The sequence below is a fragment of the Salmo salar genome, chromosome 12 (genome assembly GCF_965601325.2).
Source record: "Salmo salar chromosome 12, fSalSal1, whole genome shotgun sequence".
NCBI classification, from domain to species: Eukaryota; Metazoa; Chordata; class Actinopteri; order Salmoniformes; family Salmonidae; genus Salmo; species Salmo salar.
The window spans coordinates 50,334,415-50,347,771 of NC_138302.1; the positions used below are offsets into that span (position 1 = coordinate 50,334,415).

General features: G+C 42.2%; 1 protein-coding gene across 4 annotated transcripts in view; it reads right to left on the minus strand.

Moving 5' to 3' along the window:
* Window positions 1-13,357, minus strand: part of LOC106565231 (tensin-2) — an 81,704-nt gene that overhangs the window by 29,980 nt on the left and 38,367 nt on the right. For 3 of the 4 annotated variants that reach the window (XR_006758007.2, XM_045691434.2, XM_014132114.3), the window contains exon 4: window positions 7,798-7,844. Coding sequence is in view for 2 of the 4 variants with exons in the window: in XM_045691434.2 (XP_045547390.2) it covers window positions 7,798-7,844 (47 nt within the window). In the remaining 2 variants the exon portion in view is untranslated. Of the gene's footprint in view, window positions 1-7,797; window positions 7,845-9,679; window positions 9,914-13,357 lie in introns of those variants that run through there. The other variant, XM_014132115.3, reaches the window with a different exon arrangement.

The following is a 13,357-nucleotide window of genomic DNA, read 5'->3' on the forward strand; positions in this document are numbered from 1 at the left end:
TTTTTTTGTCATTGGCCTACACACAGCACCCCATCATGTCAAAGTGGAATGATGTTTTTTTTGTGACAAATTAAATTATGAAAAGCTGAAATGTCTTGAGTCAATAAGTATTCAACCCCTTGTTATGGAAAGCCTAAATCAGTTCAGGAGTAAACCTTTGCTTAAAAAGTCACATAATAAATTACATGGACTCACTCAGTGTGCAATAATAGTGTTTTGAATGATTACCTCAATCTCTGTACCCCACACATACCACTATATGTAAGGTCCCTCAGCCGACCAGTGAATTTCAGACAGATTCAACCACAAATACCAGGGAGGTTTTCCAATGCCTAGAAAAGGGCACCTATTGGTAGATGGGTAAAAACATTGAATATCCCTTTGAGTACGGTGAAGGTTTTAATTACACTTTGGACGGTGTATCAATACACCCAGTCACTACAAAGATACAGGTGTCCTTCCTAACTCAGTTGCAAGAGGAATGACTTTAAAACAGTTAGAGTTTGATGGCTGTGAAAGGAGAAAACTGAGGAAGTACAGGTCAGGCCAACCAAAGTCTTCAACCTAATACAGCTCCTTCAAATGTTGTTGCTTTGACAACCAAACACAATTCCATATCATTACATTTTAAATCAACCAGAGCTTGAAACCCTAGGCCTATTGTATTGTCTATTTTTAGTTGAATTCTGGGTTGAATTGAAACAATAGCTTTTGATGACTGTAAAAGATATCTAGGCCTAAAGAGAATTATTGATGATATGAGTGTATGGTCACATTTAATTTGCTCTGTTAAACCTACCCTTTGGAATGACTTCGATGACAACAGTGAATCTATTTAGCTTTTAAGAGGAGATCTCTCATGATAGCACATCGGTAATAGTCAGTGACAAATATCATGGCTGGGCTTGGTTAAAACCTTGGGTGGGAGACCAAAGGGTAGCTGTCGATAGACCAATGCTCCAGTACGGGGTACTGCCCAGTGTTGTTTTATTTCTGACATTGGATATAACTGGATAATAATTGGATCTGACATTGTTTTAAAAAAGGTACAAATTCACCCTATTTCGTAACAAGGTTTGTCTATGTTGAACTTTCACCCTCAAAACAACAGTTTATTTTAATTACTTTTTTTCAAATCCAGTATATTTTGCACATAGATTTCACATCACAATACATTGACAAATTACACTGAAACAACCTTGATTCAACCAGTTGTGCCCAGTGGGAACTGACTCACTGTTAGCAAAAAATACCGTTCTGCTTTTCCTCTCCTTTCTTAGCACACATCCAGAGCTCAGCCTTAGCTAGAGGGAAATGTTTGAGGAGCAGGCAAGAGAAATCTGAGAGACAAATGGCCTTTTATAAACATATTTCATGCAAATCTATGACACTTTCATTCCATGACTGAATCTTTAATAGCACAAAAGTGACAGGCTAGTCTACTCTGCTAACACGGACAAACTAAGATCAATAAAAAACTACCTTGTCTTTGAACGCAACCATCTAATGAAGGCCTATGAAAATGTGAGACATATTGTAGACTATTATGTCCATCTACCCTGGAGGAGGAAATTATTGTCCCCCCCAAAATGTTTTTGCCAGGAGCACGGACTCACCCAATGATAGACAGTGAATATGCACACTCACTGTGGATATGGCCGATGCTCTCCGCTATAGTGCCAATACGATAGGCTACTGTTAGCTCAATAGCCTATTGCGAGTTCAGGATTTTGATAGCCTAACTAAAGACCAGTTAGTTTTTTATTTTTCTCCGCTCTTTTTTTCCCCAGCCACCGTATTTTGAAATATTGCGATAAGCTATTTTAGATGCTTTTCACCAACAGCCGCAAATTAACAATCAGCTATTTGCCCAAATTGCGTGCTTCCCGACTGTAGGTTATACCTTGGCGATTTAAAACAATCCACAGCTATTTTTTTTTAAAGAAGCTAATGATCTTCTGTGGCTAAATCATGCTCTCTGGTAGATTTTATGTATTTATGTATAAACAGGAGTAATTGTATGGCAAGTTAAATTCCATTTAGCCTATTGGACACGACACCTATGACTGCTTGGCACTCAGAATACATGTTTCCCTTCCTATACGGAGTGGTGACAGAAAAATAACCTCTACCTCAGCAAAACAAAGGAGCTGATCGTGGACTTCAGGAGACAGCAGAGGGAGCACGCCCCCATACACAGACGGGGCCGCAGTGGAGAAGTTCCTCTGCGTACACATCACTGATAATCTGAAATGGTCCACCCACACAGACAGTGTGGTCAAGGCGGCGCCTCTTCAACCTCAGGAGGCTGAAGAAATTCGACTTGGCCCCTAAGACACTTTTACAGATGCACCATTGAGAGCATCCTGTCGGGCTGTATCACCGCTTGGTACGGCAACTGCACCGTCCGCAACCGCAGGGCTCTCCAGAGGGTGGTGCGGTCTGCCCAACGCTTCACTGGGGGCACACTGCCCTCTAGGACATCTACAGCACCCGGTGTCACGCGAAGGCCAAGAAGATCAACAACGACATCAGCCACCCGAGGTCAGTATATGTGCAGCAAATCTTGGCCCGAGAGACTGAAAAACAGCTTCTATCTCAAGGCCATCAGACTGCTAAATAGTCACCACTAGCCGGCCTCCGCCCAATACTCTGCCCACAACTTCAGTCACTGTCACTAGGCGGCTACCACCCGGTTACTCTAACATGCACCTTAGAGGCTGCTACTCTATGTTCATAGTCATGGAACACTGGTCCCTTTAATAATGTTTACATACTGTTTTTACCCACTTCATACATGTATTCTAGTCAAGGCCAATCCTATTTAAGCATTACTATACATACTACTCTTCAGATATACTACATATCCTGTCTATACACCCCCCCCCCCACCCACACCCACACACACTACCAGTCAAAACGTTGGACACACCTACTCATTCAATGGTTTTTCTTTATTTTTCCTATATTATAGAATAATAGTGAAGACATCAAAACTATGAAATAACAGATGTAGTAACCAAGTGATGAACAAATCAAAATATATTTTATATTTGAGATTCTTCAAAGTAGCCACCCTTTGCCATGATGACAGCTTTGCACACTCTTGGCATTCTCTCAACCAGCTTCATGAGGTAGTCACCTGGAATGCATTTCAAATAACATGTGTGCCTTGTTAAAAGTTAAATTGTGGAATTTCTTTCTTTCTTAATGCGTCTGAGCCAACAAGTTGTGTTGTGACAAGGTATGGGTGGTATACAGAAAATAGCCCTATTTGGTAAAAGGCCAAGTCCATATTATGGCAAGAACAGCTCAAATAAGCAAAGAGAAATGACAGTCCATCATTACTTTAAAACATGAAGGTCAGTCAATGCGGAACATTTCAATAACTTTGAACGTTTCTTCAAGTGCTGTCGCAAAAACCATCAAGCGCTATGATGAAACTGGCTCTCATGAGGACCGCCACAGGAAAGGAAGACCCAGAGTTACCTCTGCTGCAGAGGCTAAGTTCATTAGAGTTACCAGACTCAGAAATTGCAGCCCAAATAAATGCTTCAGAGTTCACGTAACAGACACATCTCAACATCAACTGTTCAGAGGAGACTGTGTGAATCAGGCCTTCATCGTCAAATTGCTGCAAAGAAACCACTACTAAAGGACACCAATAAGAGACTTGCTTGGGCCAAGAAACATGAGCAATGGACATTAGACCGGTGGAAATCTGTCCTTTGGTCTGATGTGGCCAAATTTGAGATTTTTGGTTCCAACCGCCGCCGTGTCTTTGTGAGACGCAGAGTAGGTGAACCGATGATCTCCGCATGTGTGCTTCCCACCGTGAAGCATGGAGGTGGTGTGATGGTGTGGAGGTGCTTTGCTGGTTACACTGTCTGATTTATTTAGAATTCAAGGCCCACTTAACCAGCATGGCTACCACAGCATTCTGCAGCGATGAGCCATCCCATCTGGTTTGCGCTTAGTGGGAGTATCATCTGTTTTTCAACAGGACAATGACCCAAAATACATCTCCAGGCTATGTATGGGCTATTTGACCAAGAAGGAGAGTGATGGTGCTGCATCAGATGACCTGGCCTCCACAATCACCCAACCTCAACCTAATTGAGATGGTTTGGGATGAGTTGGACCGCAGAGTGAAGGAAAAGCAGCCAACAAGTGCTCAGCATATGTGGGAACTCCTTCAAGACTGTTGGAAAAGCATTCCTCATGAAGCTGGTTGAGAGAATGCCAAGAGTGTGCAAAGCTGTCACCAAGGCAAAGGGTGGTTATTTTGAAGAATGTAAAAAATAAAATATATTTTGATTTGTTTAACACTTTTTTGGTTACTACATGATTCCATGTGTGTTATTTCATAGTTTTGATGTCTTCACTATTCTACAAAGTAGAAAACAGTAAAAATAAAGAAAAACCCTTGAATGAGTAGGTAGGTGTGCCCAAACTTTTGACTGGTACTGTACATACACTAAGTCTGGCAGCCCATCTGATGCAAACATACTGCAAACTAAGAAATCATGTGAAAAAAATCACTTTTGTCTATCAACAATGGCATTCCACCAGTGTCTGACAATCTGGATGGAAAATTACTGAGGATAATAGCGGACGATATTGCCACTCCTATTTGCCTCATCTTCAATTTAAGCCTACTAGAAAGTGTGTGCCCTCAGGCCTGGAGGGAAACTAAAGTAATTCCGCTACCCAAGAATAGTAAAGCCTCTTTTACTGGCTCAAATAGCAGACCAATCAGCCTGTTACCAACCCTTAGTAAACGTCTGGAAAAAATTGTGTTTGACCAGATACTATTTCACAGTAAACAAATTGACAACTGCCTTTCAGCACGCTTATAGGGAAGGATACTCAACAAGCACAGCACTTACACAAATTACTGATTGATGAAAAAATTATTGTGGGGGCTGTCTTGTTAGGCTTCAGTGCAGCTTTTGACATTATAGTCTGCTGCTGGAAAAACATATGTGTTATGGCTTTACACCACCTGCTAAAATGTGGATAATGAGTTACTTGTCTTACAGAAGACAGAGAGTGTTCTTTAATGGAAGCCTCTCAAACATAATCCAGGTAGAATCCGGAATTCCCCAGGGTAGCTGTTTAGGCCCCTTGCTTTTTCAATCTTTACTAACGACATGCCACTGGCTATGAGTAAGGTCTGTGTGTATGTATGCGGATGACTCAACACTATACACGTCAGCTGCTACAGCGACAGAAATGACTGCAACACTTAACAAAGAGCTGCAGTTAGTATCGGAATGGGTAGCAAAGAATAAGCTAGTCCTAAATATTTCCAAAACTAAAAGCATTGTATTTGGGATAAATCATTTACTAAACGCTAAACCTCAACTACGTCTCGTAATGAATGATGTGGAAATTGAGCAAGTTGAGGCGACTAAACTGCTTGGAGTGCTGTCTTGGCAGCAGCTAATGGGGATTCCTAATAAATACAAATACAATGTCACGACTTCCGCCGAAGTTGGTCCCTCTCCTTGTTCGGGCGGCGTTCGGCGGACGACGTCACCGGCCTTTTCATTATCCATTTGTTCTGTCTTTGTCTTACACACCTGGCGTCACTCAACCAATTACTTGTTTATTATTTAACCCTCTGTTCCATGTTTTTTTTGTGAGTGATTGTTCATTGTACATCGGTCCGTTTTTGTGGGCTCGCTATGTTACCTTGTATTATTGTATTTTTGAGTAAAGTACGTTGATTACTCATATCTGCTGTCCTGCGCCTGACTCTCTACATCAGCTACACACAAGACCATTTACATACAATGCATCCGGGAAGTATTCCGACCCCTTCACTTTTCCCACATTTTGTTAATTTACAGCCTTATTATAAAATAGTTTTCCCCCCTCAATCTACACACAATACCCCATAATGACAAAGCAAAAAGTTAAAACTAAAGTTTTAACTGAAATATCACGTTTATATAAGTATTCAGACCCTTTACTCCGTACTTTGTTGAAGCACCTTTGGCAGCTTTTACAGCCTTGAGTCTTCAGGGGTATGCCTGGCAAACCTGTATTTGGGGTGTTTCTCCCATTCTTTTCTGCTGATCCTCTCAAGCCCTGACAGGTTGGATGTGGAGCATCGCTGCACAGCTATTTTCAGGTCTCACCAGAGATGTTCGATCGGGTTCAAGTCCGGGCTCTGCCTGGGCCACTCAAGGACATTGAGACTTGTCCCCAAGCCACTCATGCATTGTCTTGGCTGTGTGCTTAGGGTCGTTGTCCTTCACCCCAGTCTGAGGTCCTTACCGCTCTGGAGCAGGTTTTCATCAAGGAGCTCTCTGTACTTTGCGCCGTTCATTTTTCCCTTGATCCAGTCACTGGCGCTGAATAACATCCCCAGAGCATGATGGAAACCAGTGAAGCACCACTGTGCTTCACCGTTGGGATGGTGCCAGGTTTTGTGACGCTTGGCATTCAGGCCAAAGAGTTCCATCTTGGTTTCATCAGACCAGAGAATCTTGTTTCTCATAGTCTAGGTGCCTTTTGGCAAACTCCAAGCGGGTTGTCATGTGCCAGCTCTAGGAAGAGTCTTGGTGGTTCCAAACTTTTTCCATTTAAGGATGACTGAGGCCACTACGTTCTTAGTAATTCTTCAGAAATGTGTTGGTACCCTTCCTCAGATCTGTGCTTCAACACAATCCTGTCTCAGAGCTCTACGGACAATTTCTTCAACGTCATGGCTTGGTTTTTGCTCTGACATGCGCTGTCAACTGTGGGACCGTATATAGACAGGTGGATGCCTTTCCAATCAATTGAATTTACCACAGGTGCACTCCAATCAAGTTGTAGAAACATCTCAAGGATGATCAATGGAAACAAGACACACATAATCTCAATTTCAAGTCTCATAGCAAAGGGTCTGAATACTTATGTAAATAAGGTATTTCTGTTTTCAATTTTTAATACATTTGCAAAAATGTCTAACCTGTTTTTGCTTTGTCATTATAGGGTATTGTGTTTAGAGTGATGAGGATATATATATTTTTTAAATACCTTTTAGAAAAGGGGTCTGAATACTTTCTGAATGCACTGTATATACTCCGACATTGCTTGTCCTAATATTTCAATATTTATTAATTACATTTTTTAAATGTTTAGCTGTGTGTATTGTTGTGTATTGTCAGATATTACTGCACTGTTGGAGCTAGGAACACAAGCATTTCGCTACACCCACAAACACATCTGCTAAATATGTGTATGCGACCAATAAAACTATTTGATTTCATAGATCTTGTAAATTGAATGCGCCTCGTGATGAATATTGATCTCGCATAGAACACACAACAACAAGCCGTCTAGGTAAATAGGTAAACTATTCCACTATGGGGTTGTCTGATTTTGTTTTAATAACATTACAAAAATAGCAGCACTGGAAAGTTACATCCTAACTAAAAGTTTTAACTTTGAATTACTTTGCTAGTAGCTACAGTAGGCTACACCGCTGTTTGAGTTGAGCGCCCTAGTGGTGCGTGTTATATAATATTTAGTTCCCTTCAGCTGAACATCGGAGTGTCAGCATAAATCATGCATGTCAGTGCAGTACACACAATGTAACAGATATGTATTTATTTCAGAATTTATTTCGTACAACAGACATGCTTCTGTTTGAAGCTGTCATCTCCAAAACGTCCATATGATGGAAATCTGTCGGAGAGACGGACAACTTTAACCCCTGATTATATCACTGGCCTCATTTATCACTATCCGCTATTGATTGAATCAAGTCCTTTACTACAGAGTATAAAAAGCATTTGGTACCTGGGAAGGAAGATCCTCTTCTTATGGGACAGGGACTTAGTGGACCCCTGGTGAGAAAGAGAGAACACATTACTAACGTTGTACAGAGTACAAACCATAGAAATAAGAATGATACAGTGCATTCGGGAAAGTATTCAGACCCTTTCACTTTTTCCACTGTGTTACGTTATAGCCATATTCTAAAATGGATTAAATAGTCCCCCCCCCATCAATCTACACACAATACCCCATAATGACAAGCCAAAAACAGGATAAGAAATGTAAAGAATTCAACGGAAATATCACATTTACATAATTATTCAGACCCTTCACTCAGTACTTTGTTGAAGCACCTTTGGCAGAGATTACAGCCTCGAGTCTTCTTGGGTATGACGCTACAAGCTTGGCACCCCTGTATTTGGGGAGTTTCTGCCATTTGTCTCTGCAGATCCTCTCAAGCTCTGTCAGGTTGGATGGGGAGCTTCGCTGCACAGTTTTTTTCAGGTCTCAACAGAGATGTTCGATCGGGTTCAAGTCCGGTCCACTCAAGGACATTCAGAGACTTGTCCCCAAGCCACTCCTGCATTGTCTTGGCTGTGTGCTTAGGCTCGTTGTACTGTTGGAAGGTGAACCTTCACCCCAGCCTGAGGTCCTAAGCGCTCTGGAGCAGGTTTTCGTCAAGGATCTCAATGTACTTTGCTCCGTTCATCCTTCCCTCGATCCTGACTAATTTAATCAATTTTAGAATATGGCAGTAACGTAACAAAATGTGGAAAAAGTGAAGAGGTCAATTCCAGCCCAGTTTGTCCATTTTGCCTTCTTATTTAGCAATAGATGCTCTGCTCTCCTTGAACTGTTTCATCTCTTCTTTTAGTTTCTGGACAGTGTCATCCTCTTAAAGCTTGTTCTCTCTGTGCTCTATGACCTCTGCTTCGACTAGAGAGGGGGTTGTGGAAACATTGCATGGCAGGTGTTCTTGGTGTGCCCTTGGCTGTGTCTGCTGCAGGTGAGGTAGGTAGAGGGACACTGAGGGCTTCTTGCTGGGTCACAAAGGCTACTGAGGGTGTTGGGGCCTGCTCTTCTCTATCATCTCCCTCCTTTACTTTTTCCTCAGCTTCTGAGATGAGCTCAGCTTCTACTTTTATGGTAGCCAACACATTCTCAAAAGCCTGGAGGCTTGTATCATTGCCTTGTATCAATACAGTTCCATTATTGTATAGGTTGACTATTTGATATGCGTTGTTCTGGTTAGCTTTTTTAAAAATGCTGATGACAGCCTTGGCTGATGCCTCTTTTTTGTTAAAGGGAAATGGTTGCAAATGTCCCTTTTCCATATGTGCCCTCATTTGATGTTAAATATAATATTTGCAACTGGTAAAATCTCCAAAACAGGCATTCATGGCTGTGTCCCATCATCAAAACATTGAAACTTTTCTTAGCTTTTTCTATCTGGATGTCTGGTGGGTAAACAATTCCCATAGCAACACTGGAGATGTTGGCTACAACGTTGCAACAGAAGCCTACCTTTTCCAACAGAAGCCTACCTTTTATTGTATTATTTGTCTCTGGTGTCTTTAGAGAACTGTTTTACTTTGATGTCCTTATTTTGCATTTTATATTGTGCTGTTAGCTATCCATTTTGGAGTTAACTAGCCATCTTCTTTTAGGAGAGCCCTAGAAACTGCTTAGCAATGGGTAAACAATCCAGCTAGCTAAGCTAACTGCACAATTTGATAAAAATAACATTTTTCCAAACATTTTCTTCTTTTGTTGCTTGTTTTGACTCCCATTCAGTCTTGCAGTTTCCCTTCATTTTCCTTTCAATGTAAAACATGTACATTTAAATATTTGTAGGAGCAATTTTTTTCAGCAGCTGCTGCTAAATTTTGGAACTCTTTCTTACCCTTATCAGACATGTGGAATGTGCCGCCTTGAAAGAGCCTTAGTTAAGGCATGTTTGTCCGTAAGGGTACACTACGGCTTTTTAAATGCCGACACAAAACCTTCTCTGGAGCCACTGAACAAGCATTTTACTTGTCTGTAAATTAATTCTGCTTCTGAAGCGGGTCTAACATCCATCACTACCATAAACTGCAAACACAACACAGCACATCAATAAGCAACATGTATTGTCGTCATGGAAACAGTACAGAACATTCTATGCCGTAGTAGAATTCTGCTGTCTGAAAAGGTACAGACGCGGCACTTATTAAAATTGTCTGAAGGTTATCAATTGTCACTATCGACACGTTACTGTAGTGGTGTTCTGTGTCTGTAAAGCAGTGGTCACCAACCGGTCGATCGTGATCGACTGGTTGATCTGACATATTCCTAGTCGTTCAGCAAACATTTCTGTAAATAAAACAACGATAAAGCCTTGCTTTCCTATTTTTTCATTCGTTTCACGCTGTTAGCGGTAGGTGCAGTTCATTCAGGTGTCCTAGCGCCGGGAAGGCAAAGTGTTCCCACTTTTAACCATTTCATGTGTCTGAAGGTAGAACTCCACCTACCCAGCAGGCCCAGAGAGCATATCAAGTGCACCACTAGGTCTACCGCTGGCCAATCAGATCACTGTGTCTGCACCGTTTCCTTGAGCCATAGACTGTAAAAAGAAGCCTGGAGGGCACAGTAAAGTTGATACTGAGATTTCAAAACTTTTAAAACCATAACTAGAGAGAGACTCAACGAATACAGAAAAGAGATGCTGTTTTTATGAGTTAATGTTTAAGTTATTCAGCACTGTCAACACTTTGTTCAACACTTTTCTAAGCCATAAAATGCACGTTCTCCCTACTTTCACTCACGCTACAACCAGCGCTGCAGCTGCAATAAATTAGTATAGCAAAGTGTTTCTATAAGCTCGTGTCTTTTTTAATATCGAGGAACATTTCACTTTCTCTGGTCATAGGAGTAACAACATGAATTGGTGCATGAGGCAGAAATAATGCAACGCGACTTGAGTTTCGTAAATCAACCGGAAGACTGCCCCCTTTTCTCAGAGGAGGGAGAGTGGAGGGACAGAGCCTGTGAGCGGTGTGGTTGGAAATTCCGCTCATGGAGCAGTGAGTCCTTTCCTAACGCTCTGCTAAAAACCTTTCCGCGCTCACAGGAAAAAAAATGCCTTCGATTCATTCATTAAAATCACATTTTAACCAACGCCCATATAAACTCAGCAAAAAAAGAAACGTCCTCTCACTGTCAACTGAGTTTATTTTCAGCAAACTTAACGTGTGTAAATATTTGTATGAACATAAGATTCAACAACAGACAAACTGAACAAGTTCCACAGACATGTGACTAACAGAAATGGAATAATGTGTCCCTGAACAAAGGGGGGGTCAAAATCAAAAGCTCCCAAGTGGCGCAGTGGTCTAAGGCACTGCATCTCAGCTAGGGGCGTCACTACAGACAACCTGGTTCGAATCCAGACTATCACAACCGGCTGTGATTGGGAGTCCCATAGGGCGGGGCACAATTGGCCCAGCGTCGTCTGAGTTTGGCCGGTGTAGGCCGTCATTGTAAATAAGAATTTGTTCTCAACTGACTTGCCAAGTTAAAGGTTAAATAAATACAATTTAAAAAAAAGTAACAGTCAGTATCTGGTGTGGCCACCAGCTGCATTAAGTACTGCAGTGCATCTCCTCTGGCACCAGATTTGCCAGTTCTTGCTGTGAGATGTTACCCCACTCTTCCACCAAGGCACCTGCAAGTTCCCAGACATTTCTGGGGGGAATGTCCCTAGCCCTCACCCTCTGATCCAACAGGTCCCAGACGTGCTCAATGGGATTGAGATCCGTGCTCTTCACTGGCCATGGCAGAACACTGACATTCCTGTCTTGCAGGAAATCACGCACAGAACAAGCAGTATGGCTGGGGGCATTGTCATGCTGGAGGATCATGTCAGGATGAGCCTGCAGGAAGGGTACGACATGAGGGAGGAGGATGTCTTCCCTGTAATGCACAGCGTTGAGATTGCCTGCAATGACAACAAGCTCAGTCCGATGATGCTGTGACACACCGCCCCAGACCACGGCGGACCCTCCACCTCGATCCCGCTCCAGAGTACAGGCCTCAGTGTAACGCTCATTCCTTCGACGATAAACGAGAATCCGACCATCACACCCGGTGAGACAAAACCGCGACTCGTCAGTGAAGAGCACTTTTTGCCAGTCCTGTCTGGTCCAGCAACGTTGTTGCCGGTGATGTCTGGTGAGGACCTGCTTTACAACAGGCCTACAAGCCCTCAGTCCAGCCCCTCTCAGCCTATGGCGGACAGTCTGAGCACTGATGGAGGGATTATGTGTTCCTTGTGTAACTCGGGCAGTTGTTGTTGCCATCCTGTACCTGTCCTGCAGGTGTGATGTTCGGATCCGTGCAGGTGTTGTTACACGTGGTCTGCCACTGCGAGGACGATCAGCTGTCCGTCCTGTCTCCCTGTAGCGCTGTCTTAGGCGTCTCACAGTACGGACATTGCAATTTATTGCCCTGGCCACATCTGCAGTCCTCATGCCTCAGGCACGTCCACACAGATGAGCAGGGACCCTGGGCATCTTTCTTTTGGTGTTTTTCAGAGTCAGTAGTGTCCTAAGTTTTCATAACTGTGACCTTAATTGCCTACCGTCTGTAAGCTGTTAGTGTCTTAACGACCGTTCCACAGGTGCATGTTCATTAATTGTTTGTGGTTCATTGAACAAGCATGGGAAACAGTGTTGGACTTTTTACAAATGATCTTTTAAAAACAGGGTCCTGAAAAAGGGACGTTTCTTTTTTGGCTGAGTTTATTTTTGTGACTACCTGGACCTACCAATTGGTTTTTAAAGATTGAAACCAAACCATATGGATTTGAATGAAAAGTATTAGAATAAACATGAAAAGGTAAGAAGCAAACATTTCAAATAGGCTACATGTGATATTAAACAGCATATAAACACTAAATAGGTCAGGAGCCAGACGGAAAATGAAGGAAAATGTATTATTTGGGCTATTATTATATTATTTCAAAGAAATACATTGTGAAGCATTTGCGAGTGCGACACAATAGGCTGTAGGGACATAAAGCGCTCAGTATTTAAACATTTCGTTGTATTTAATCATTATAGTCCATAAATTGTGCATATAGGTTGTGACTTACTTAGAATTCAATACAAATTTGATGAAAAATGACTTATTTGTATCTTTGAAAAATATATTTTTTAAATTCATTTTTAGAAATGCGAGTTTGGCCAGTCTGACTTCAGGCTGATGCATTGGTGCCTGGAGAGCAGGTCAGCAGCAGAGAATGGCCTCTCCACACTTGCAGAGCCACTTGGGACGCTAAAAACCCTTTTGGCCACTCTTGACAAGCTGGGCAGAGATGCATATTTGTTTTTTATTTTTCTATAGGTAGGCCTAAAGGTTTTTAGGCAAAATAACTTACCGTAATTTCCGGACTATAAGCCGCAACTTTTTTCCCCACGCTTTGAACCTCGCGGCTTAAACAATGACACGGCTAATATATGGATTTTTCCCGCTTTCAATTTTTTTTTAAAGGAGATGACTTCAGTGGTTTCAGTGCACAGGAGGAGGAAGATAGTGACCAATG